We start from the raw sequence: 24,775 nt of genomic DNA, 5'->3' as shown, positions 1-24,775 counted from the left end.
AGATAGCTCACAAATTTTTAATTTTCTTTCTTCCTTGTGCTCCCTGTTCTTCTTACTTTAGAATTATCTGTATTCACATGTAGTTTTAATGTGTTCCCTTCGTGTAGCTCTTGTGGCTCAGATCATTACTAAACAGTAGTTTGCCTTTATTTCATCTCTTATTTGTCTCATATCTACCTCTACAATAGTGTGTGTGTGCTCAGTCATATCTGACTCTTTGTGACTCTATATAGCCTGCCAGGCTCCTCCGTCCATGGGATTCTCCAGGCAAGAATACTGCAGTGGGGTGCCATTTCCTTCTCCAGAGGAATAATTGACACACCAAAGACAATACCTGACCAAAAAGCCTAAAATATTTACTCTATGGCCCTTCACAGAAAAAGAATGCCAACCCTTTGATTACTTCTGGATCCCTGATTCCCTTTACTCAGGAATTAAGCTATTTTTCCATTTGTGCTGGTTTTAGTGGGGAAGGTAGCAGCATTCAGTCTAGCTAGAGTATCTCATTTCTATTTCCCAGAAGAGAAAGGTCTTTCTGAATATGTAAGATTGAGTGGACAGACAATATGATTGTTCCCTTCCTGACTTTCTGTAGACCTTGACCACAGTCTTTAAATCATGATTAATAGAGATCTAACAGCTCATCTAAGAAAACAGGCAATTTACGGACACTATTAAGAGGCCCTTCAGTTGAAGAGGCCCTTCAACTGGCTGCAGCACTTCCCTAACCTTTTCCCTCTTTCTGCTGTATACTCATTATTTCTTGAATGTGTCTACCAGTTTTCCAGCCTCTCATTTTTATCCAAAGAAAGTGAGGGGCCCTTTCCCACAGCATAACAGCAAACCTGTCAACCTGTCTGCCTTCTCATTTCCGAGTTATTCTGAGCAAATACTGTAGTATGAAGTCAAGCTGTGAGGCTGGAGTCCTGCCTCTTAGGACCTATATGGTTTTGGATAAGTTGAAAACAGTAGCTCCCTGCAGTGTAATGCTGTTGGTGAGTTGTTGGTTAAGGATATATGCCCTCTAAGAATTCTTAACCTCTTTTGAAGTGCTATTATTAGCTTGCCTTCATAAGTCCATCTTTAATATACAAAATAGATATTACTTAGTTTTGATATTTTTCCAAAGATTCACAGAGGGTATCCCTTATAAAAGTTAGAGATCCCAGAGTGGCATTATACTGTGATTTGTTTATTCTACAGTTGTTCCTACATACCTGCTGCTGGAATTAAGCAAAATCTATATTGTAACTTGTTGGACCGCATGATGTCATGCTAATTCTTAGTCTGGAACTAGCTGGAGAAGGATGGTGGCAGTGAGTCACTGGGCATGTGACTCAGGGCATATGAAGTTTTCTTGGTAGTTTGAGATAGCTCACAAATTTAATTTTCTCCTCCCCTTTTTTTTCTCTAATTCATGGGGACCACTAGGCATAGACTCATTCTTACCCCTTGGACAGAATTTGCCCTTTCCAGTTAACTCCATTCTATACAATCCCATACTATTCTTCAATATCTCTTTGGACCTAGGCTGGGCTTTTATTAGTGGGACTGTCCCCATCTCTGTTGTACCTCTCCCTGCTGTACTCGTTGAATATATTCAGTTATGGCTCCTCTGAGACCCCCACTGCCCATTGTGGACAAGCAGACCAATATAGAGAGCCTGAGGTCCATGGTAATTTGAGGTCTGAAATAGGTGATTAGAATAGTTGGGATTGGGGAGGTGACACAACCTAGGAACCTGTTCTGCTTTGGTGACTGGCTCTGTTTCAAGAACCCATGTGTGTGTGAGCGTGCTCAGTTTTGTCTGAGTCTTTGTGACCCCATAGACTGTAGCCCTCCAGGCTCCTCTGTCCAAAGGGTTCTCTAGGCATTTGCCGTGCCCTCAGGGGATAGGCATCAAACCCCAGTATCCTGCATAGGCAGGCGGGTTCTTTACCACTTGCACCACCTGGGAAGCCCCTATGGTGAACTCTTAAAGCTCTCTGGAGACTTGACAGTTACACTAAAACAGCTTTTCTAACCTGACAGAAAAGGCAGTTTAGCTTTTTTAATATAATGAATTAGTTTTTGGTTTCACATCTTATAGGCCTGGCAAGTCTGTGTTACCCTTGCCCACTCTTTGTGCAGTTTTTTCCCCCTAGAATTGCATGCAGGAACTAATAGCCTTTCTTTTTTAGAACAGTGTAGAGAACCATTCTGGCCTTCTTTAGCCAGGCTTACTAAACACTGAATAAGGCTGGGCAGCATAGCTTCTGGGCTGTTCAAAGTGTAGTTACAGTTCTGAAGTTAAGCCACAGGGCTTCCTATAGAGGGGGAAATGTCAATTTGGGAGACTTGGGGAGATTCTGCTAGCTTGCTGGGCGGAGCCCTCACCGAGTGTTCTAAGCCCAGGAGGGCAGGGGAGCAGCTTTAGCAGGGGATGGAACAAAGCTCTGTATTTCAAGCAAATCTGCCGGTTGTCTAGGAATCTGTAAGGGAAGTTCGGGTGTCTCAGAAATATCTCAGAAAATGACTAGTTCTTGGCTGGAAATGAGGTGGGACTGCTGTGGTATTTGAAATTGAATTTGAGGCTACACTCTCAAGTCACCCTGTGGCCTCACAAGAATGTGCTGGTATGATCTCTGAGGATTTGAGTTTCCTCTTTGAAGTCAGGTTTTTTTTTAAATTTTTATTTTTAAGGCTGGTTCAATTTTAAGAATGTTGCCAAAGCTCTCCTCTTTACCCTCACATACACAAAGAGTGCATTGTTATGTGTCCCGTGTGCTCTTAAATAAGACACCAGATCAGATGCAGCAGCCCGGTCTTGCATAAGCCTTGGTTAAAATGCAGTTTTTTGAAACAACTAGGCCAGTAGCCAGAGAGGATTTCTTTAAATGGGACAGATGTCAAGAGAATGGCTGGTCTCCTCTAGCACCCAGAAAAAAGCAAGTCTAGGATTACAACTTCCAGTGGCCTACTTCAATGATACTACCCTGGAAGATGACTTTATATTTTTAAACATAAAGTCCAAAAAATTAACTGCATTAAGTGAAAATTGTAAAACATGATGGTGGCCCAGCCGCTGGCTATTGTGATACACTTCTTGGTCAACATTTGTATCTAATGGTTGACTGACCTTTTGAGCTGGCTCTGTAACTTCAGAGGTTTTGTATAAAATGAATACTTCAGGAAATACATCACGCATCTTGTCGGTCTTTGGGAGGAAAGGGTGCTTAAAATATCCGTCTTTTGGATTTTACGAGAATACCAACTTATAAAAGATTGCTTTGTGTTCATGTTTTCCTTAGAATAGGATATGCACTTGTCTTCTCTTTGCCTTCAGAGGGAAATTAAGCCCAGTGATGTGTGCCTGTTTCTGGTTGGGTTGACTTAGGGGCTGTGGGTGGCAGTTTCCAATCCATCCCCGTATAAGCAATGGATGCAGGTTGGCCTGTGCCTGCATCAGTGTGAGGTCAGAGGACTAGCGGGGTTAAGATCGCAGCTTGGAATAGGGGCTGTACACCTAGCATGAGCTCTCTAGGTTGGAGCAGGCCCCAAGTCCCTTAAGGAGAGGTGACCAGAGTAAATCCCTGGCTCAAGGTCTTGAACATGTGTAACATAATAGAGAAGAAACCCACAGTTTTGTGACTGTGGAAAAGAAACAAGTGGCATACTGTCAGTGAAACAGCTTATTGTTCAGAGGCAGGATTTGAAAAAGAAACCCAGTAAAAAGTATCTTTATTCTCATATCAAAGTTTTTCTGTGATATGCATTAACAATACAAAAATATCTTGAATATTACAGTGGTCATTTTTCTCTCAAGACTTTTTGAAGCACTACACTAGAACATACGATCTTTGGATTCTGAGAAGTCAGTGGCTAAAGTAGGAACTAGGCTTTTGTTGAGGGGTGTGTGTGGGTACAAGGATAGCCCTTTATCTTTGGATTCAGGCTACGTACAGTGAAGTGGAGGCAAGAAGAAAACAAAACTAAATTAAATTAAAACATGTTTGTTTTTTAAGGCTCAGGGTTGAAGCTTGGCTCAGAAATGGGTTAAAGTAGGCTGTGGTGAAAACCCGATGTTCACCACTAGAGGTTTTCTGGGCTCCTGCTTTAGTTATATGGTCTTCCTTCCTGCAGCCCCATAGGGAAACTGAAGCTGGCCTGCTTACAACGCTGGAAAATAGGTACTGGCTGTCCTGAGGTTTGGTTTGCCCTTTCTTACAACTGTCTAAAGAGCTGGCTAGACTGATGTGGATAAGCTGGAATTGGATCGGACAAGGCTCTCAGAAGTGGGGAAGGATGCACACTGGTTTTGAGCCACAGCTGACTTGAACCAGTGACTAGGGCATTAGGTATCAGGGCTTCTTAGGTGGTTGAATTTCTCAGGAAACGTTTCCAAGTAATTTGAACTATAGCCACAAACGCTCACCACCCACACTTGCCTGTAAGGTAGTGTCAGGTTATTCCTGTTGCCGGGCTGATAGGCCTAAATCTAACCTATTCCATTCACTTATTGAAAGCTGCTAAAAAGAATGTGGGTAGAAGCTTCCCTTGGTTCAGCTTACAGATAGCAGATGGTTTTCTGTAAACAGGGCTTCTCCAGGCCCTTAAGAGAGAAGTACTGTCATCTTGAGCTTTGTGGTTGTGACCATGCTTACATGTTGTTTGGTAAACCAGCTGGTTCTTGGTCCATGAAGTATCTGGTACAGGGAAGGTGGGGCAGTGGTGGAGGGGAGAGTACGGAAAGCAGCTGGGCTCAGTCCAGTCCACCTATGACCTATGGAGGAAAAGCAAGGGGGGCAGGGGCACCTGGCTGTCAAGACAGGGAGGGAGCCTGCCACAGGCATGGGGGATGCCCCTGACGAAATGACACAACACAGATCTGCTTCCCATCACTTGGAGCAGTTTGGATTGATGGCCCCAGGTTTAGGCAGAAGTTGTGCAGACTCTGAAATCTCCAGGGCCTGAGCTGTGAGAGGGAGCCAACAGGCCCCCTGGCCGGTTTCCACCTGCTTTGGGACTCTGTCGTCTCCTCTCAGAGGGTGAGCCCCTGGAGGAAGCCATGTGTCCTGTGCATGCTAGGATGCCTGTCTCTGAGATTCCTGTTGCTGTACCTGTGTACTCTGCTGGTCGCTCTGAGGGGGCTGAGAGGCTGAGAGTGGCTGAGAGGCCTGGTGATGTAGGCGCCGGTTCTGCAGGGCTAGCAAGCAGTTCTGTGGGGAGGTGGGGCAGCAGGAGGTACGAGGGCGAATCCTGGGGAGTTGGGGACCTGGGGCAGCCTAGAGCACTGTCATCGGAAGGAACGGGGCTGGGGCAGCGGCCTTCTCCGGGTAAGTACCGAATGCATTTCTTTTTCCTCCTAGGAATAGTGAAGAGAGTTATCTGTAAACAGAGGGTGAATTCATAGTCATACACCACAACCAAAAAATGCTGTCCTTGCACAGGCCTATTTCCCCATGACTTACATACATATGCCTATGCCTTAGGACTTAGCCTGACAACTGCTGGGCCTGGCCCAGACCATGGACAGGTGCAGTTCCCAACAGAGCCACTAGATGGCACAGGGACCTTTTGTAGCTCCGTGTGTGGGCTGCCTGCTATCTTCCAGGACAGCTGTCTCCTAATCTAGGCTGTTGCAGCTCTGCTTCACGTGTCTGTGAAGCTCAGATCTGATTAATGTGTGCTTGTGGCTTCTAGCCCTGAGCATTCCAAATACTTAGAGCTATGCTAGGAGCAGAGAAGGGGAAGAAAGGGAATTGTCTCACCCATTCCTACCATCTTATTTTCTGTTTGAGGACAGGGCTGCCTCCCATCATGTGTACATATGTACACACACTTACTCCCCCAAATTCCTCTTTGTTCTTAGACAGGGAATGTAGGGGTACCCTTCGGGGCTGAACAAGTATTCCCTAGAGTCAGTGAACTTAATGCCTGGAGCAGCCTCAGCCTTGGCCCCGGCAGGCCTGGCCTGAGCCTAATATATATAGGCCAGGCCTGAGCCATTTGGTAGGTATATTTTCTTTTCCCATATACAAATATTGTATGGTGAAACACAGGTTTAATGCCATAGGATCTGAGTATGGGTGCCAGGGGTACCTGTGTTCACCTCTCCCTACCTCTGGTCTCAGTAGGTCACATGCCTATTGGGCATTTACCTTATTCAGGTTATTCTCTACTACAGTACTACTTTGTTGTTCTTAGATGTGAGGCTCAGTGTGGTACAACAGGGATCCCAATTTGACGTGAAGGAGCTGGTGGTCCACAATGACGCTGAGGCCTGGGGACAGGGGTTTGAGCCACTTAAATGCTGTGTGTGAGATTTGTCTAATATGGACCTGCTCGGCCTGATTAGCACATCCATTACCAGGGAACCCTGGGCACCGGGCACCAGGCACCAGAGATGCCTTTTAAGCCTGCCTTTCCTTCCATCTAGGATATTCTCTATTCCTTCCACTTAGACCCAAGTGATCTTCCTCACAAGCTGTGTTCATTCTCACTCTCAGGAGGCATTGGCTTCCCAGTCTGTGGGTATGTTGGGGGGCTAGAGGCCAAAGGAGAACAGCAGGCCCAGCAGAATCTGTGCAGAGTCAGGGAAGCAGCTTGAAGCAAAGGGAGGGTGGTGGTGGGGACAAACCCACCTGCACGGACCACACCAATCCGTCTGCTGGTTGAGGCCAAAGCGAGCACGGCATTTCTTAGGCGAGCCAGGGTCTGCTCACAGCCATGCCAGAGGGGCAGAGCAGGGCAGAGGGCGGGCAGGCAGGCAGCAGGGCAGAGCAGGGCCCAGAAAGAAGAGGTAATATCAGTGTTAGCCAGTCACAGATACCCCACAGTCCCTACAGGCAAGGGCCTCTCCATGGCCTGTCCAGTCTTAGTGGGAGGCCAAGGGCCCAAAGCCAAGGTATCAGGAAAGGCTGGCACCCAGCTGGCAGTAGAGAGGCAGGGGAAGAATAGTGGGGGTGGGAGGGAGGAGACCCTATCAGGCTGGCTCCTCTCTGCCTTGTGGGGCCCCTTGCAGCAAAGGGGCTGAGAGAAGGGCCTGAGGGGCCCATGGGGATCAAGCTTCTTCTGCCTTAGGCCTTCCCATCCCCTCCCCCAAGGCCTTGCCCATTTTGTCCATCTATTTTAGCCATCAGTTTTTCTTCATCTTTGCCAGTGCCCAGTCTTGCTTGACTCATTTCCCCTTGTGTTGTCACTTAAAGCCTATGCTATACATGATTGAACATTGTCCAATCTTAGAGAAAAGACTGAGGACTCTGCTGAGCCCCAGTACTAGCCCCCTGTGTGGATATGGATATATTCATGGATATGGAGTGTGAATTACCAGACTTGGGACAGGAATTCACCCACAGTAAGATTACCTGGAGCAGGGTGTGGCTTTCCTGGGTCCTCTATACACTGCACTTGGCACCTCCATGAGAAAGAGGGGCTGGGGCGATAGAGAAACTACTAGGCACCAGCCAACAGGCTGTGTGACTATAGAGCTCGGGCCTGGAGCGTGGCTCGCACTCCACCCAGACAGCCTGATGCTCACCTCTGCAGAACTAATCTGGATGCAGTGTTTGGGTTTAGTCTTGATTCAAACACTCAGTTCCTCACTAGGTTCTCTGGCAGAGGGTGGCTGTTAGGAGGGCTTACAAAGGAGTGTATGTTTGTGGTGGGTCACAAACCATTGCTACAAGAATTGGCTTCGGGCTTCCCTCGTGGCTCAGTGATAAAGAATTCACTGGCAATGCAGGAGACACAGGTTCGGTCCCTGTCCTGGGATCCCACATGCTGCAGGGCAACTAAGCCTGTGCGCCACAACTGTTGAGCCGGTGCTCGCAAGCTGGGAGCCACAACTACTGAACCCTGCATGCCGTAGAGCCTCTGCCCCACAACTAGAGTAAGCCCTTAGGCGGAAATGAAGACCCAGCCCAGCCGAAAATAAAATTCTGCTGGTCTTCCCTGAGACTTAAAATAGTAAAGAGTCATGTCCAACTCTTTGTGTCCACTCATGATGCCAGTCTCCTCTGTCCACGGGGTTCTCCAGGCAAGAATACTGGAGTGGGTTGCTGTTCCCTTCTCCAGGGGATCGTCCCGACCCAGGGTTCAAACCTGGGTCTCCTGCATGGAAGGCAGATTCTTGACCATCTGAACTCCCTGGGATTTAATACAGCTCTTATTCTGGTGGGGCTTTGATTTGTGAGATGCAGGCCTAGCTCTGAGGGAAGGCCTCACCTGAGTTGGATTCTTGGTGCTTTTCCCTCGACCGTCTCTTCTTCTTCCCCTGCAGGGAACAAAGTGGAAGATGCTCAGGACTCTGGGTGTGAGTGGTTGGGACACCTGCAGCCTACTGCCTAGTCAGGCTGCCCCTGGGGTTCCTGGCCCACCGTCCCCTCTGACCTGACCTGGGGCCCTGGTGTTTTCTTGACACCAGTTTTTGCTAGGTAACCACAGGGAAATTAGGGGCTCCTCCTCCCTTCCCCACACTGGCCTCCATTTTGAAGGAGGAGGTGACTTCAGGCTCATTTACTTCTTTGTGCTGACCTAATCAAATACTGCACAACGGCCCTGTGTGGAAGCACATCCTGGGGAGGGGATGGGATGCGAGCCTGCCTTCACAGCCAGCTCCCCTCATCTGAGCCTTCCTGAGCTAGCCATCAAAGGTCTTGAGCCTCTCCTCCACCCTGTCCCCTCCTCCTGTGTGCCTTCAGGACAGCAGTCCTGACTTCCTCTGGGGTATGGCATGCAGAAGGCTCCCCTACTGCGTGTGTTTGGCCACTCACATAGTTGTCCCGCGCCGACCAGCCTGGGTATAGCTGCATGTGCAGCTGCCTCTCCTTGCGGGCCAGCTCATAATACTTGGCCTGCTCTTCCCGGGACAGTGCATGCCACTGCAGTGGGGAAGGGGGGCAGATGGAGGATGCATCAGAGAGTTGGCAGGCTGCTCAGGGTGAAGGTAGTCAGGGTAGTCACCCCTACCAGCCCACTTGCCCCTGTGGCCTCACCCGACGGCCCAGGATCTGGTTGATGGCTGCACTCTCCTTGAGCGTGCACTCCGCAATGACTTTGGCTCTCATCTCCTTCATGTATAGCATGAAGGCGTTGAGTGGCTTCTTGATGGTTGGCTTCTTGGCTTCCTTCTCTGCCTTGGAGTCTGCTTGTGCTTTCCTGAGGGACAGATGAACACTCAGGAGCCCTCACGGTGTGCACCTAATGCGCCCCTCTCCCGTGTCCTGTGCGTCTGTCTGTCTCTGTGTATGTGTGGTTGGATAGATATACTAGGGTTTTGTAAATGGTATCTTATTTTAGCTGCCCCAAAGTAGGTGAGCAGAGCTCACTATTGTTCCTTATAGGAATTTTGTAGCTAAGTAAGGAAAGCCCCTCCTCTCTGGGCTCAACCTAAATCCTCGTCCCCCATTCTGTCCACCCCACTCCTGCTTCTGAGGGTCAAAAAAACTGGTCAGTGGTAGTGGTAAACTGCCACAAGATGGCTTGACAGGGGATCTCCTGGCAGTCCCTGGAGGGAGGGCTTGGCCCTGGTGAGAGGAATGTGTCCTGGGGTCTGCTTATTTTCCCTGCCCCCCCGCCAAGTGTTTGTTCCACTCACAGGCTGCGGTCATAGGGCTGTAGCTCCTGCTTCCCTGAAGAGGGCACAATGGCTGGGTGGGGGATGGCTGCGGGGTGACCAGGGACACCAGAACCTAGCATCAGGGGTGGATGGGTGAACCTAGAGGCAAAAGAAGAGTTAACACTGAGCCAGGCATGTACGGCCCAGATCTATGGACACACAGAGGCCCCTGCACAGCACACGAGGACAGGCGAACGGTCACCCAACCCCACTGGCTGAACAAGTACACAGAAATACAGACACCTGCTCCCAACACTGCACAGACACTGCGAGAATCTACATGTGCAGCAGATTCAGGTGCTTCCTGGAGTCCTGAATAACTTCTGAATCAGTCCCCTTCTCATCTCCTGCTCTCACCAGCTCAGCCTCAACCTGTAGCTGCCCTGTGGGCTTCCTTACTTTCCTCACTGACCCCTCCAGGTCTCCCTCCATATAACAGCACTTGAGTGCTGTTCCCCCCATTGCTCATAGAATAAAACCCAGGCTGCTTCTTAGGGATTGCACACCCATTCCCCACCCCATTTCCCATCACTTCCTGCCCCTCAGCCATCTCCAGCTGGTTGCTGTTATCTTTGTCCCCCTCGCTCAAGAGCTGTCCTCACGAAGCTTGTCCTGACCCATCAGACATGGCTGGGTCTCCTTGGGGCTCCCCCTTCACCCAGATAGCTGCTGTATCTCTCCCTCCCCCGCTGGGCTGGCAGCTCCAGTAGGTCTAGAAGTGTCTGCTGACAAACCCGTTCCATACGCGGACAGGTCTGTCCCCAGGGAGGTGAGCTAAGCGAGAGGACACGCAGGGACACAGTCCCCACTTGAACAGTGTGGAGTCACTGAGCAGGTGGCCCCTGAGACGTGTAAGAGATGCTGCCTGAGTTTGGACAGAGCTCCAGGAGTGTCCAAGAGAGGTGTCCTGACTTGCCTTTTCAGGATGCACAAGAGGTGAGTGCACACACACCTGCACACGTGTGCCTGCACTCTCTGGCTGCTCTCTGGTGCTTTGCACAATACAGCTTGGGCTTAAGCCTCCTACACTCCCACTGGCTTCATTCTCAGTCACAGGGCAGCTCGGGGCTGGAGAATGACAGACGGACGGATGGACAGACGACTAACAGAGGGCAAGCACTGGCCTGGGCATAGCCTCTTGTGGGCACTGAAGCCTGGGCAACAGGAAGCAGGAGCCTGGCTGCAGGGTGGGGGACTCACCTGGGGTAGGGGGCGCCAGGGGCTGCGGTGGGGGCAGGGAAGTGCTGTCTATATCCGCAGGAAGGGGACAGGGGGTAGAGAGGAGGGCTGGGCCTGTGGTTGGGAGAGATAGCTGTTAGCAGTCTGGCTACTGGCCAAATGTTAGTCTGACTACTGGCCAGATGTGGGGAAGGACTTCCCCCCTGTGCTCAGGCCTGACCCCTAGTGTAATAAGGTAAACTGGCTTCCGTTTGGACCGCTCTAGTGTATGTTTTAAACATCTGCCACCAGAGGGCAACCTTTCTCTCTGCAGCCTAACCTCCTTTCTACTGGTGTATAAGGGCCAGAAATGGCAGCACTCTCCTGGCACTGAGCTTAGTAGATCCCTGGGTCCCCTCCAGTCTCATCTTGTGAAATCTGGGCTTATTTCCATACCTGCCATAGGACCTTTATGCCCACTGTTAACACTTGGGATTGTTCTGTCCCACTTTGCTTCAAACTCCTGGTCATCTGTCAAGGTCTTACTTGGCCAAAACAGCCTTTCTTCTGAAACAGCCGTGGGAATCCCAAACTGGATGAGGTGTCCCCCCAGGCTTCTACAGCCCTCAATCAAAGCACTGCTACCCATGCTTTGTAACTGGCCTCTTGTCTAATTTGTACACTAGGTGGACTGAGAGATGGGAGGCAGGGACCTGAGGATCAACCCACTGGAGCAGTGCTTCTCTGGTGCCCAGAACTTGCCTGCCACACGTCAATCCTGGGGATAGTCCTGATTTGTATTCAAGGTGAACCTTTATCCAAGGTGAATCTGGACATGGAAGAGTGAGCTGAATGTGGATAAAGGACAAGTAGAAAGAGGCAGGCAGGCCCAGGGAAGCCAAGCTTTCCTACTTTTGGGTGACTGTCGCAACCTGGAGAGGCCTGAGACCTGCCTTGGTCAAACTGTGGTTGATGAGCAAAAGGTCACATACCCTGCCAAGACCCTGCTCCAGCCAGAGACAGGCCCTTTGGCTCATGGTTGGATTTGCTGCATAGGATCCAGGTTGGCTTTTCCTGGCCCAGCATTAGTGGACTCTACAAGCAGGCTGCCAGGAGTTTGGACTGAAGCGGGCACCATACGGGCAAGACAGACCCTGAACTTCGAGCAACTCTGCCAAGGAGGGGACCAGCCGGCAGTAGACACAGAGGCGAGTGGGTAGCATCCCCCTGTCCGCCAGGCCACTGAGAAACAGCGACCTCTCCTGTGTCCTGCAAGCTGCCACCTCCCTGCTCAGGCCTGCCTTTCTATCTCACACACTCATATGACCCTAAACAGCCCAGGGTTCCCCCATTCAAGTCTCCTAGACATTAAGGTGGAGCGTGACAGGGCTGGGTCTCCTGCCTTTCCAAAGGGAGTTTGTGTGGCTGGCTGAGGCAAGGCTAGAGTGGCTGGCCAGCCCATTACTTGTATAGAGCTGGCAGCAAGGTGCTCCGCACAGAAGAGTGGAGGAGGAAAGTGGAAGGGCGGGTATGGGTCCAGCCAGCACAAGGGGCCCCTTTCCCATTGAGCCCTCACTTACCAGCTCACAGTGTGGGGGAGCTGTCCCATGCTGCCTGAGGTCAGAGAGTAGAAGCCAGAGAGGTCAGGGGTCTGCAGAGGCCTGTGAACTCCTGCAGGGGAGAGGGCAGAGTAAGTGAGCTAGCCTGACCCAGAAGCTGCTCCAGCTGGTTCCTGCATCCTAGAGCCTCCTGTGGGGCCCTCAAGATCCCGTGTCCCTGTGCTAGAGGACCAGACATACTGGTCTTTTCAGGATTAGCCTGGTGTGATCAGAGTGCCCCATTTGCAGACTGTGGGCATCAAGGGCAGATGGTTGGTGTGACTTGCTTGTGGACAGTGGCTGGGTAGTGGCAGAGCTGGAGTCATGAAGGAGTGGAAGACCAAACCTTGCCGCACCCTGGCTCATTGCTGGTCTACAACTGGGGCCTCTCTGCTGGGGACTCTAGCCTGGCTTTCTGGGCAGGAGGCAGACCCCCTGGCCCAGGAGCCCAGGGATCCAGGGCTCCACCCATTCCTCTTGCCCCCTCCTCCCCTGGGTTGAGTCAGCAGGTTTCCCACAGCCGACAGTGGCTGATTTCAGAATGACTTTGCCCGAGGCTGAGGTGAATCAGCCATCACAACCACCACTTTCCATTTTCTCACTGTGGGGAGGGAAAGACTACAAGTTCTCTATCATCTTCACACAGAGGCCTACTCCCATACTGGCACTGGTTAGCCACTCAGGATTCAGTCTCCTACCTAAACCTCAAACTTTCACATTTTGACCTGGTACCACCTTGCCCACCCCTTTGGTGCCTTCAAAAACTATCTAGCCTCTTGCTCTCAGAAGGCAGGGACTTGATCCCCTTTCCCCGCCACTCCCCAGCTCTGGGTCTTGTTGGGCCCTTCCCATCCAGGATCCATACCTTGCTTCTGGCTGATGTCGGCTGGTGCAGGTGTGGGGTGTGGGCTGCTGAAATGGTCATAGAGAGGAGAAAGTTGGGGGACGCCATGGGAAGGCTGACTGGCCTTGTTGTGCTGAAAAATGAGGAGGGTGGGTGGGTGAATGTGGGGGACCTGAGGGAGGAAGGCACAGGACTGGGGTGCACATATAAGAAAAGTCGCAATTTGCTGTGTGGGGGTAGCCCAGTCATCAGAGGAAAGTGGACGTGGTCAAAACCACAGGCTTCACTGGACAGGACCCCACTCAAGCTACCCTGTGTCCAGTGGCTCTCCACCAGCCTCACCCCAGACTTTGCCCAAAGAGTCCAGTCTCCCAGAGAGTCAGTCTTTCTTTGCCCTCAGCTCTAGGAGGCATTTTCCCCCTGCCCAGGAAATTCTTCCTGTCTCTTGGTTTCAGAGATCCCCCAGTTTCTCTGAGGCCCAATGGCTTGCCTGGTGAGTTGCTCATGCCTTCAGCCTTAGGACAGCCTGGAGCTTGCTTTTCTCCTCTGGCCCCCAGACTGAGGGGCTTGTGTCTGACCCTCTGGAGCCACCGCTTAAGAGGATTTGATGACATAGTGGAGGGAGCCTTTTCTTCTTCAAGGGAGGTGGAGCAAGCTGGCTCCAGGTGTGGCTAGGCTCCCTCCAGAGCCAACCCACCCAGCCTCCACACTTCCTGTTTCCTCGGCACCACAGGACTCTTACTTTTCACACTGGTCACATGGATTTGTCATGAGATGACTCATTCAGGCTGGGACGGGGGCTCCCCATCAGAACCAGCCACAGGGAGTGTGCTGCTCAGGGCCACGGCTCAGCTCTGCATATCCTCAGTGCACACCTTTGCTGGCCGGGGCCCTGGAGACATCATCTAAAGCTCAAGGTTAGCACCACTTGTAAAAGCCCACCTATGGGGATGCTGCTGGCTGGGCTCACAGATGAGCGACCACTAACCCATGGCACAGAAGTATCTTTGGGACGTATCTGGGGCAAGACACTAATGATTATAGAGGTTGTGGTCTGGGCTTCTTCCCAGCCCATAGGTGAAATTTCTCACTGGATGAATGTAGCCAGTATAATGGCTGGGGCTCATGACCCTTCATCACCAGCTTTGGGGAAGGTTAGGGTCGCTCTTGGTGAGAAGACTTGGCTTAGGTCCTTTGGCACTGGCTCTTGGCAGTCCAGGTGAGGCTAAAGGGACGGGCAGGTATGAATCACACTAGCCGTGGCAGGAGGCTCCCAGGTGGGCACAGGATCCCATGCGTGTCTGCAGCAGTCCTGGCCACCATCTCCCCCACATTCCTGCCTCCAGGGAAGCTTCAGGCTGGGCTACAAGCTGCACCCTTCCCCCCAGATGTTGGTAAGTTGCCGACATGACCACCTGTCAGCCTCCCTCTCATCCCTCTGCCGTCCACCAGGAGGAGTCTTAGATCCCAGGGCTAATCAGTGTCTCAGGAAGACAGGAGTTACTGTTAATAGTGCTGGCTCCTTTGTGACTGGCATGGATTTGACACTACACCTACTTCCTGAGGCCAATGCCTCACCTCCGACCAGAGCCTGCTCCTGACCGCAGGCAGGAGAGCTTCCTGAGGGCTCTCCACTTGAAGCCTGAGAGTCTGCCAACCAGGTTCAGTTCCTGGAGCTAACTTTATTACCATACCCGCGCACCCGTTGCCTTGTCGGAAATGGCTGTCATGACGACATGTAAGAAGCCCCTCATTCACCCTGAAGGGTAAGGATGAAACACTACTCATAGTGCCTCCCTTTCCCTGTGGTGCCTGGTTCCACAGGGGCCAGACCCTTTGGTCTTATTATGCCAAAGGAGGCCTGCCTGGAGATGGCAGACATGCCTGGCAGCATCGCCTGGGGAGACTGATGACAGGGCCATGTCATTTCCAGGTTTTGGTTGCTGTGACCTTCCTGTTGCTATTTGAAGGCCAGGCTTTCTGAGCAAGCTGGGGAAAGGAAGGTCCTGTCACTCTCAGCTCCTCTTTTATTCCCAGCACAGACCCAAACGACAGTAACAGGTTGGGATTGTGTAGGGGAGTGGAAGGTAGGTTTCTTAGGCCCGCAGGTGTCTGGCAGGAGAGAGAGGAGACTGGGACAGATATGGGATATGTGGGGAATGTGATTTCTTCATGTACTGAGTTTTAGCCCTGTGCTAGACCACTCTTTATTCCCACTCAGGGGACCAGCAGATTGCCATGTCTCCAAGCTGTCAATGTTCCGGGTGTCACCTCTTTTCTTGCTTCCCTTTATTGCACATCTCAGCAGAGCAGTCCTTGTCCTCTACCTCCAGTCCTCAGCCCTTGTTATCCCTTCATCCAAGCCAGCCTCTTGCCCCCATCACTTCACCAGATGACTTGTCAAGGTCCCCAGGGACTTGCACGTTGCCGAACTCAAAAGTCAGTTCTCAGTCTTCATTGTACTTGGCTTCTCGGCACATTGAACACAACTAACTTCTCCCTCCTCCTCGCAATAGGTTCTTCACTTTGATTCCAGAATGCCACACTTCCCGATTTTCCTCTAACCTCTGAGGCCACTCCTCCTTGGCCTTGTTTCTGGCTCTTCATTGTTTTCCTGCCCTGACCCAAGTCTGGCCCTCAGTTCTTCTGTATCAATCCTCACCTCCCAAGGGTGCTCTCATCCAGGCTCACAGCTTTAAACGTCTTCATCTGATGACTGCTACATCTGTATCTCCGCAGCCTCTACCTCTCCCCGGAACGCTACTCTCCAAATGCTCCCAAATGCAACATGTCCAAAGTAGAACCTTTGACTTTTTGCCCCAAACATTCCTCTCCATCTTCCTCAGTTAATATCAACTCCCTCCTTCCGGTTGCTGAGACCAAACAGCTTGGAGTCATCTCTGATGCTCCTTTTTCTCACACTCCACCTCTAGTGTGTCAGCAAATCCTAATGGCTCTACTTTCAAAATATATCAGAACCCAACCATTTCTTCCTTTCTCCCTGTCCCCACCCAGTCTAAGCCACAGTCACTTCCCACCTGGCAGACACAACAGTCTCCTGCTCTTCCATCCAGCAGCCATATAAACCAGATCATGTCAGCCTGGAGCCTGCACCAAACTTCCCCAGGCATATACAGCCCTAGGATCAGACCCTAATCACCTCTCTAACCCCATTACCTTCCTCTCTCCTTGCTCATTATGCCCAGGACTTAACCTCGTTGCTTTAGCCTTCAGCCACCTCTTCCATTTACTCCAGTGGTCATCTCTTAAGTGTGCCTAGGATATGAAGTGGGCTGGGAAGCACAGCTACTAGGCTTGCTGACCTTTTCGGTAACCTTACCTCTGTAGGATCCCAGGCCAGTTTGCTCCTTGTAAAATAAGCATGAGCCTATTCAACCCTGCTACCTAATTGGTCACAGATGCAAAAATCCTGTTATACCCTAGAATTTTGGAGGCAGGAGCCCAGGGCCTATGAAGGTAGAAAGCTTTCTGGAAACCTCAGGGGCCTCCTTAACCTGATAAATTCCTAGGACAGGGATTAGCCAGATCCGAGGCCTCGTGGCACACAGGGAAGACTAGCCTCAGGGACTCCCTCAAGAAGCTGGGACCTTAGTGGGGGCATCCCACCATTTGCCGTCTTAAGGGCACAAATGCCTGGAGCCCAGCGCAGGTGGTGGAGTGAACAGGTCCCTCCAGGCCATAGGGCTTTCAAGTTTAAACCGCTTCAGAGAAGGCCCTGCCATCCCACCTTGGCGCTGGCTTTTCAGCCCTCAGGGGTAAAAGCCTGGCTGGTGGAGTGGGCAGCTCTGAGCTTGGGAAATCTTAGGAGCAGAGCCTGGGGTCCAAGGTGCCAGCTCTAGGAGGACAGTCCCAGAGTCCCACCCTTCCCGGAGTGGGAGGTTGAGAGGGGGTATCTGCTCCAAGGAAAGGAGAGGATGGCTCCACAGTGGATTTCTCAGCAAACCACCTTCCCTGTAGACGGCTAGCATGGGCCAGAAGTCCTAGAGAGCTCTCTCACCTGACAGTTGGCTAGAGCCAACCCTCCTTGGCCAGGCTAGTTAAGCTCCACGTTGTATGTAGCACAGCTCACTCTAAGCCGAGGAACCCTCAGAATCTAGCTCAGCCTCAAGCCCGGTATGTACGTGTGCAACAGCGGCAGGTGCACTGAGGCCTCATCCTGTCCACCAGCCTTCCCTGGGAACTGGGGAAAAGCCTCATTAAACAGGAGTCTACTGCCAAACCACAGGAGAGGTGCCAGGTGGGCAGAGGGGGCACTGAGAACCTGCTGGCAGCTGGAGGACCCGAGGTGCCAGGGCTCCAGGGCAGAGCACCGAGGGCCTGGCCGGTCCTTCCCACGTTCATGCAGGCTGCCTCTGAGTTCACTCCCCAGCCCCCTCCACGCCTGGTGGTGGTAGCTGGGGTGGGGGGTGGGGAACTGTCTGGCGCGGGACCTGGTGCCCCATGCCCCCCTCAGCCAACAGAACGTCCCGCTCCACGGCCTCAGCACAAGGCTGTCCCAGGGCTAGGCTGCCCAGACAGCAGGGTGGAGTTGCCTGGGGCCTGCCTGCGTCTGGGGAACTTAGTGACTGGAGCTTCTCTCCTCCCCTGATGGTGACTGTCCCGTTCCTAGGGAAGGAGGCAGGCCTTGATGGATTGTCTGCCACCCCTCATCCCCGAATATCTGGACGGCACAGCCTCTTCTAACCTCTGCAAGCAGAGAGCTGGGCACTCATGGTGGGATGTATAAGCCAATGACAGACGGGACAGCAGACTGTATTCCTTGACCAGCACACTCCCACACCCTTGTTTTGACCTCTGCATACAGCCCTTTCCCGTTTCCCTCCAGACTGCAGCACTCAGGACGAGTCCAGGACTCTGAGACCCCTGGGCTGGGAGGCCATGCCTGCTGAGGCCTTAGCACAGGCGGACCTTCCTGCCTTGGCATTGCTCTTACTGTTCGTCCCACGCCACTTCAAAATCCATCATCCCAAAGCGGGTCCTCATCCTTCTGGGCTTAGCCCATGTCTGGAGATTCCTCACTCTGGTGCCCCCACATGCCCTCCTCTTGTTGAGCAGGCTGGAGCCAGGAAGAGGCCCTAGGGCAGGGCCAGGCAGGAGGAGGTGGAAATAAGGGACTCCTGAGGTCGGTCTCCCCTGCTCTGAAGGCGAGCTTGGGCCTGGCTGCTCCCGCCTCCCTCTCCCCACCCCCACTTCCTGCAGGCTCAGGTGAAAAATAAACACAGTCGGCATTTTCCCTGCAGACCGCAGAGGTCCGCTTACAGGCTGTGTGCACCCTGAGAGCCCTTGCCACCGCCAGCAGAGAAACTCCCTCGCCTCTGACGGTTGACTCTGAAAACCCCCAAACGCTTGAGCCCCACAACACTTTCCCAGCGAAGAAAGTTGCTGCTTCCTCTGGTCTCAAGCCTGGGGGGGTGGGGAGCGTGTCAAGCCTGACAAGGTCCTCCCAAGAAGGCCTCCCCTTGGCAGGGGACTGTGCCAGGAGAAGCACCCCCACCCTCCCTGCCCCCACCCAAACACACACATAAACACACTGTACCAGAATTCACAGTTGATCATTATCAGCAGAGACATTCAGTCAGGGTGTATTTACTATGCTCCTACTATGTATCAGGCAAAAGAACTTTCTCGGCTAGAAGAAAGCATCTGCTAATGGCAGATGATTATGAGAGGCACAGCTGTACCCTGTGCCAGGCATAGTTCTGAGCGCCTTGCAGATTTTAACTCACAGACTCCTAAAACAAACCTGTGATACAGGTGTAATTATTATCCCCATTTGATAGATGAGGAAATTTGAGGCAGAGACATCACATAGCTTGCCCAAGGTCACACAGCTTGTAAGCGGCAAAGCTGAGCTTCCTTCCACCCATGGTGCTGCAGAGGCCCTCTGGTCGTGGACCAACAAGGGGGAGCAGGGGAAGGAGCCCTAGTCCTCAAATGTCTCCCTGCTTCAGCCTAGTTGGTCAGTCACCTAAGTCAGTGCTTCCCTGACCCTAAAAAATGCTCCTGTAAGTTCTGAGACCCCACGCTGGGAGCTTCCGTGACGGCAGTATTTAGACACGACCCCCAGGTCCCCAGCTCACATCACTCCTCACCCTCTCACAGCCACACCCCAGCCTTGTCCAGCCTCACAGGCCTGCTTTTCTCTTACCCAGGCACCCAGCTCAACTTCACCTCAACACCTTGCCTACCCCTTGCGCGCTGCGCTCTCCTGCTAGCTTTCCATATTTCCTTCTCCTCTTTGCCAGATTCCTTCTCATCCTGACCTCAGTCTAAGGGCCACTTCCTTAGAAAGGGCTGTAACCTGGGAGGGGCTCCAGCAGCCCAGCAGGTGGAGGTGCCTACTTGCTGCAGGAGTGGCTGGGGGTCCCGGAGGGCAGAAGGGGCTTGTTGGTCCTCTCTGCCTCTCCAGGGTCTGTACTTGGCTTACTCACTAAGACTTTTAAACAAAGGCCTCTAGAAGTTCTGGTGCCCCAGAACTTCTGCACGCCCATCCACTCATCCACCATGGACCTGACTCCAGTCTCTTGGCTCCTAGAAGGCAGGGGAGGGTATTCCTGATGCCTGCTTTGAAGCTGGGGAAAGGCCTTTGGGGACAAGTCCACAGCAGGAGTCGGATCCACACCTTGAACACAAGGCGGCCTACTGAGAGTGACGGCTCTCTGGGCCAAGGGCACACACATGAAGTTGAGGACTGTAAACGCCACACTTGACAGCTCATTTGAGGCCAGCATTATCCTTCCCATTTTACACATGAGGGAAGTGAGGCTCAGGGACACTGAGAAAGTTGCTCAAACATACTCCCTCGAGTCAGTGCTGGGGACCCCTTTAGAACTCTCGGGGTCTTCGGCGATGTCAAACAGTCACAGTCTCATCTCTCCCCTCCTCTCCCTCTGCTCCAGCCACTGAGGGCTGCTGGCTCAAGGGCAAGGCTGTTCCCTCTGCCTGGGGAGCCATCGTCCACAACTTGCTGGGTCCTCTGGCAGTGTATGCGGGCAGGGCCCAATACAAGTCAGTGTTTGGGGAGAATGCGGCAGCACTGGACAAAGCACCCTGGCTGGACACAGCAGCACACAGGAGGCTGGGAGGAGCTGGGCGACTGCTGGGACTTCGGGACATCTTGCCTGGCACCTGGGAACCCATGCTGCCTTCCATCGCATCTCCTCCTTTCTCCAGACGGTCAAAGCCAGGGTTGCCAACTTCATACGGTACCTTTGTGCTAATTGGAAAAAGTACCCCCTCTGGAGAGACACCTGGGTCCATACCAGGGCACACGGCTTGGGGAGCATAGTGCAGGCTGGATCTCAACTCCTTGGCCCAGATCCCCTGCGTAATCCCACAGAGTGGCCCTGCTCATAAGGCCCTCTCCAGTTCTCACTTCTCTTCCCTGCATTGCCAGAAACTACGCGTGTCAACTCTGAGAGTGCTCCTGAGCATCCACTCTGGTCTTGATCAGTTCCTCTGGATGCCTCCCAACTCCAGGGTCCCTTAGTGCCTACCACAGCTCCCCCAGACCTCTCTATCACCGATGGTGTGTAAATGCCAAGGAGTCTGGCCAGTTGCTGAGTGGGAACCCCCCCTACCCCTACACACACACATAAGGCCTGGGACAATGAGAATGAACTTCCCAGAAGGAAGCAGGTCCCCTTTCCAAAGGGGAATTCACCTGCGTATCAGCCAAGCCTTGAAGTGTGGGCTCCCACAGATCCCACCTCTGCAGATACACCCTAGCTGGGCTCATGCCCCTTTATCCCCACCCCTACTCTGGGCCCTTCTGCCCAGGACATGGCGCTCTCCAGGGGATGGCCCTCCAGCTCCCCGCCCCTCACAAAGCATGGAGCGGTGGCACTGTGGCCCGCCGAGCTGGGGGACTGGGGGATGGCTGGGCCACCCGCTAGTAGACCAGGAGGCTTCAGTCCTCCCGCCAGCACGGGACTGTTGTCAGGGATGCACAGAGCCCCACCAGGCCCCTGTGGCCAGTCCACCAGCTGCCTGGTCCTGACATCAGATAGTGGGGCCCTGCCACAGCAGAGGTGAGGACCAGAGAGCCACAGGCAGCCTTGGCAAACCACAGGCCTGCTCTAGACCCAGCCCAGCCCTGAGGCGCCCTCAGAGCTAGCGGAACCTCACTGAGTTGAGTGGCCTGGCCCACAGCCTCCAGCGGTTTCTATGCATTCGTTTACTTTTGTTTTCCTTCTTCCTCTTTGAGGTAAACGCCCCTCAGGACAGGATGTTTTTAGAGGAAAATATAAGCTTCCGGGAGCTGCTGCAGCGGAGCTGCTAGTTGATACACCGACACATTTTTGAGGACTCTGCAGCAGCCCTGGGGCTGGGCATCCCCCGGTCCAGGGAGTCACTCTCCCAGCTCCTCGATCTCAGTGCCCAGCCACCTGGGACCCCGCGTGGACTGAGGCAGGCCAGGGGCACAGCATCAGCTCAGGCTGTCTGAGGCAGTAGGAAAAGCTGGGCTCTGGGAGGACAGCATCTGAGGAAGTCAGAGGTTTTGTTACCCTAGGAGTGAAACCAAGAGGCTTTGTGGAAAAGTCCTGAAGAAGGTGAACATGCAGGTTTAGAGATGGCAGCCCCTACTAGTGACAGCCTCCTGTATGCCGGGCACCCCGAAGAGTCCCACCCTGCAGAGTCTTCCCAGCCACTGCGTGATCTGTGTGTACAGACTGTACAGACGAGGAACGGAAGACAGGAGAGGGAAAATGACTTGCCCAAGGTCTCAGAACAAGTAGTGATAGATCTGGATTTGAATCCAGCCTCTTGGGTTCCCGGCCAGAGATCTTTACCACTCAGTGACAGGCCCCACAGGCCAGCTGGTGGTAGCCAGCGAGGACACCACACGTGTTAGGCCTGGGGGCCGAGTGGTTGCCAGATTCTCCCTTGCCCACACCGGGTCTCCTCACTGAGACCTCCACCCACCCAGGACCCCAGGGATCACCGACTTCGCCAGCAACACCCTGCCAGTAATCTCTCTTGGAAAAAACTGACCAGCTGTGTGACTCTGACCCCCATCTCGTTCTGTGTGAAGGGCGTTTTCACCCTGCCCTCTAGGTGGTGATTTTGGTCCTCAATTATAAATGACTAAAGGAACCATGAGAAATTCTTCCTATGGGGTCTGGCCTCTGTTTTCCCAGTCCGCGTGCAGCATTTGCCGGGGTGGGGATGGCAGGCAGGGATGGCCACTGGCAGAAGAGTGAGTGTTCTGCATAGGAGCAGGAGCCAGGCAGGCCCTGGAGAGGTGGGGGCTGATGGTTAGCAATGGCTTGAGGCTGGGAGGTGGAGACTTGGAGATCTCATCCCCAACCTTGGCACTGCACTCCTGCCCCAGTTAATTCCAGCCAGCTTCTGAGGACCAAAGATAAGAGAGGGGTCTGTGAATCCCTCGGTCTGTTCAGCTGCCTGTACCAGCCCCGGTAGGACAATTCTGCCATGGGGCCACAGTCAGGAAGCTCACTTGGGTCTGACCCTGGCAGCTAAGGCCCTTGGGGCTCTGCCTAGACTTGGTCCAGCTAAAGGTTTATCCCCTGTGAACAAGGAGTGAAAAGGAGTGGCTGGAGGCTTCGGGGCCCAGGATGCTCCCCTCCCCAAACCCTCACACCCAGTGTAAGCTGACAGAGGAGGGCAGGGCTGCTCCAACTGCCACAGAGGCCCTCGTGAGGTGGAGCACTCTAAAGAGGTTGAGTCAGGGGGTTCTGAAAAAAGCCACACCAAACAGCTTTTACAGACACGCACCTGCGTCTAACAGTATAAAAACAGAGGAGAGGGTGAAATACTACATTCTTGGGGGGTGGGGAGCCAAGGGGACCCAACTGTAGCTAAAAAACCCAATTTTTAAAAGAATGAGTGGATAGCTATGTTGCCTAAGAGGCAGAGTGGCATGTGATAAGGGCAGGGAACAGAGAGGTAGATGTTGGAGATCATGTTTCTCCTCCAACACGGGCAAGGTACATGTCTCCATGCTTTGGCTTCCCCGTCTGTACCATGTCCATATCTCATAGGGATGAAATGAAGTAATATTTGTGTCTGGTAATTATTTTTTTAATTAATGAAGAAGAAAACAGAGGACAAAGGAGAGCATGTTCCCAGACCAAGGCTTTTCAGGAAAGCTGGCCTTTGTATCAGGCTGGGGCTGCTGGCCCTTGATCTCCTTTGGACTGCTGCCAGATTGCTGTTGGGCCAGACTGCTGAGCTCCTGCCTAGCCTTCAGTGACAAGAGCCGGGGTGGAACTAGGGTGGGAGGTGCAGAGGAGGGCAGCAGTAGAAGCAGAAACTCTCAAAATGTCCTAGCAAGGTTGGCAGGTGGATCTGGTTCCCAAGCAACTTTCCCAAGGGGTTTGGCAAGGGGACACCCACGCCCAGGGATGCCCTCAGATTCCTCAGTCCAGCCAGTCCCACTGTCTTAGAACAGAGGATACCCTCTAGTCCATTCCTGGACCCACAGAGGAGGGCCCCTGGGCCAGAGAAGTCTAGCAATGAGCTTCCAGCTGAGCCCAGACCAAAGTTAGAAAGAGGGAATCCACTGATACATAATCCTAAACTGTCCTTGCATCATGCATCAGAACCTGATGCAATCTTGTTTTTTATTTGGCCCCGCTTAGTGGCTTGAGGAACCTTAGTTCTCTGACTAGGGATTGAACCCGTGCCATTGACAGTGAAAGTGCAAAATCCTAGCCACTGGACCGCCAGGGAATTCCCAAACCTAATGTAATCTTGAATGTCATTTATAAACACTTTTCCAGGTAAAACACTTTTCCAGGTAATATTTATTCTGGAAGCCCCGAGGTCCTGCTTTCAACCAAGAAACACAGCTCTTGGCCCTGGTAGCCCTGACCTTGCCAGGCATTGGTCCAGCCCTGACCCAAGTCCAGAACTTTGAGGTCATGCCCAAGGGGGGCAGGAAAGCACCAAATCTTTCCTTGAGGCCAGAGGAATCCAGCTCATAAACTCAGCGGGAGTGGGGGTAACATTCAGCTTTGCAGCCTACAGTGACCCCAACTAACTGCACAGATTTGAGAGCAGAGGGACAGAGCAGAGTCTGGGCTCTGGGGGAAAAGAGTCCACGTCCTGACGCTGCCAGGTACTAGCACATTCTTAACCTCTCTGAGCCTGAGTTTCCCCATCTGTAAAATGAGAGCTATATAGCGACTACTTTCTTGGCTTCTGGTAAGGATCTTGATATCGGGATTAAAGGTCCCTGGCACAGGTCTGGCACTTGGGAGGCTCTTGACACATGCACTATTACCGTGGCTGTTGTTACTCTCTCAACAGCTGTTTACGAGCACCTACTATGTGTCATGCTCTCTGCTGGCCACTGAGAGAGTCTAGCAGTGAAGAGGACAGATGTGGTCCTGGCCCTGTAGATCCTCTCTCGCCCTTTTGATCCAAACCACCATCCCTAAACCCCTATCCCAACATGGTCATCAATCCCTACGGCCTCTGTAGTCCCAGCTTCATCTGTCCCACACCCTTTGGTCTATGTTCATGCCCCAGCCCCACCCAGGGGATTGCCCACCACAGCTGGGAGGTTCCTGGGCTGCAGACTGCTTCAGA

General features: G+C 52.6%; 1 protein-coding gene across 4 annotated transcripts in view; it reads right to left on the bottom strand.

Moving 5' to 3' along the window:
- Positions 1-3,690: 3,690 nt before the first annotated feature.
- TCF7 (transcription factor 7) overlaps positions 3,691-24,775 on the bottom strand; it is a 32,068-nt gene continuing 10,983 nt past the window's right edge. For 2 of the 4 annotated variants that reach the window (XM_070793592.1, XM_070793591.1), the window contains 8 exons: positions 13,220-13,331; positions 12,337-12,427; positions 10,799-10,891; positions 9,578-9,697; positions 8,976-9,138; positions 8,754-8,861; positions 8,206-8,254; positions 3,691-5,344 (listed from right to left, as the gene is read on the bottom strand). In XM_070793592.1, coding sequence (XP_070649693.1) covers positions 5,265-5,344; positions 8,206-8,254; positions 8,754-8,861; positions 8,976-9,138; positions 9,578-9,697; positions 10,799-10,891; positions 12,337-12,427; positions 13,220-13,331 — 816 coding nt within the window. In that variant the 3' untranslated portion in view covers positions 3,691-5,264. Of the gene's footprint in view, positions 5,368-8,205; positions 8,255-8,753; positions 8,862-8,975; positions 9,139-9,577; positions 9,698-10,798; positions 10,892-12,336; positions 12,428-13,219; positions 13,332-24,775 lie in introns of all 4 variants that reach the window. The other 2 variants (XM_019964916.2, XM_019964918.2) reach the window with 2 other exon arrangements.

The sequence above is a fragment of the Bos indicus genome, chromosome 7 (genome assembly GCF_029378745.1).
Source record: "Bos indicus isolate NIAB-ARS_2022 breed Sahiwal x Tharparkar chromosome 7, NIAB-ARS_B.indTharparkar_mat_pri_1.0, whole genome shotgun sequence".
Taxonomy (NCBI): Eukaryota; Metazoa; Chordata; class Mammalia; order Artiodactyla; family Bovidae; genus Bos; species Bos indicus.
Note: the sequence above shows the minus strand (reverse complement) of the source record. Positions and strands in the feature narration are given on the sequence as shown.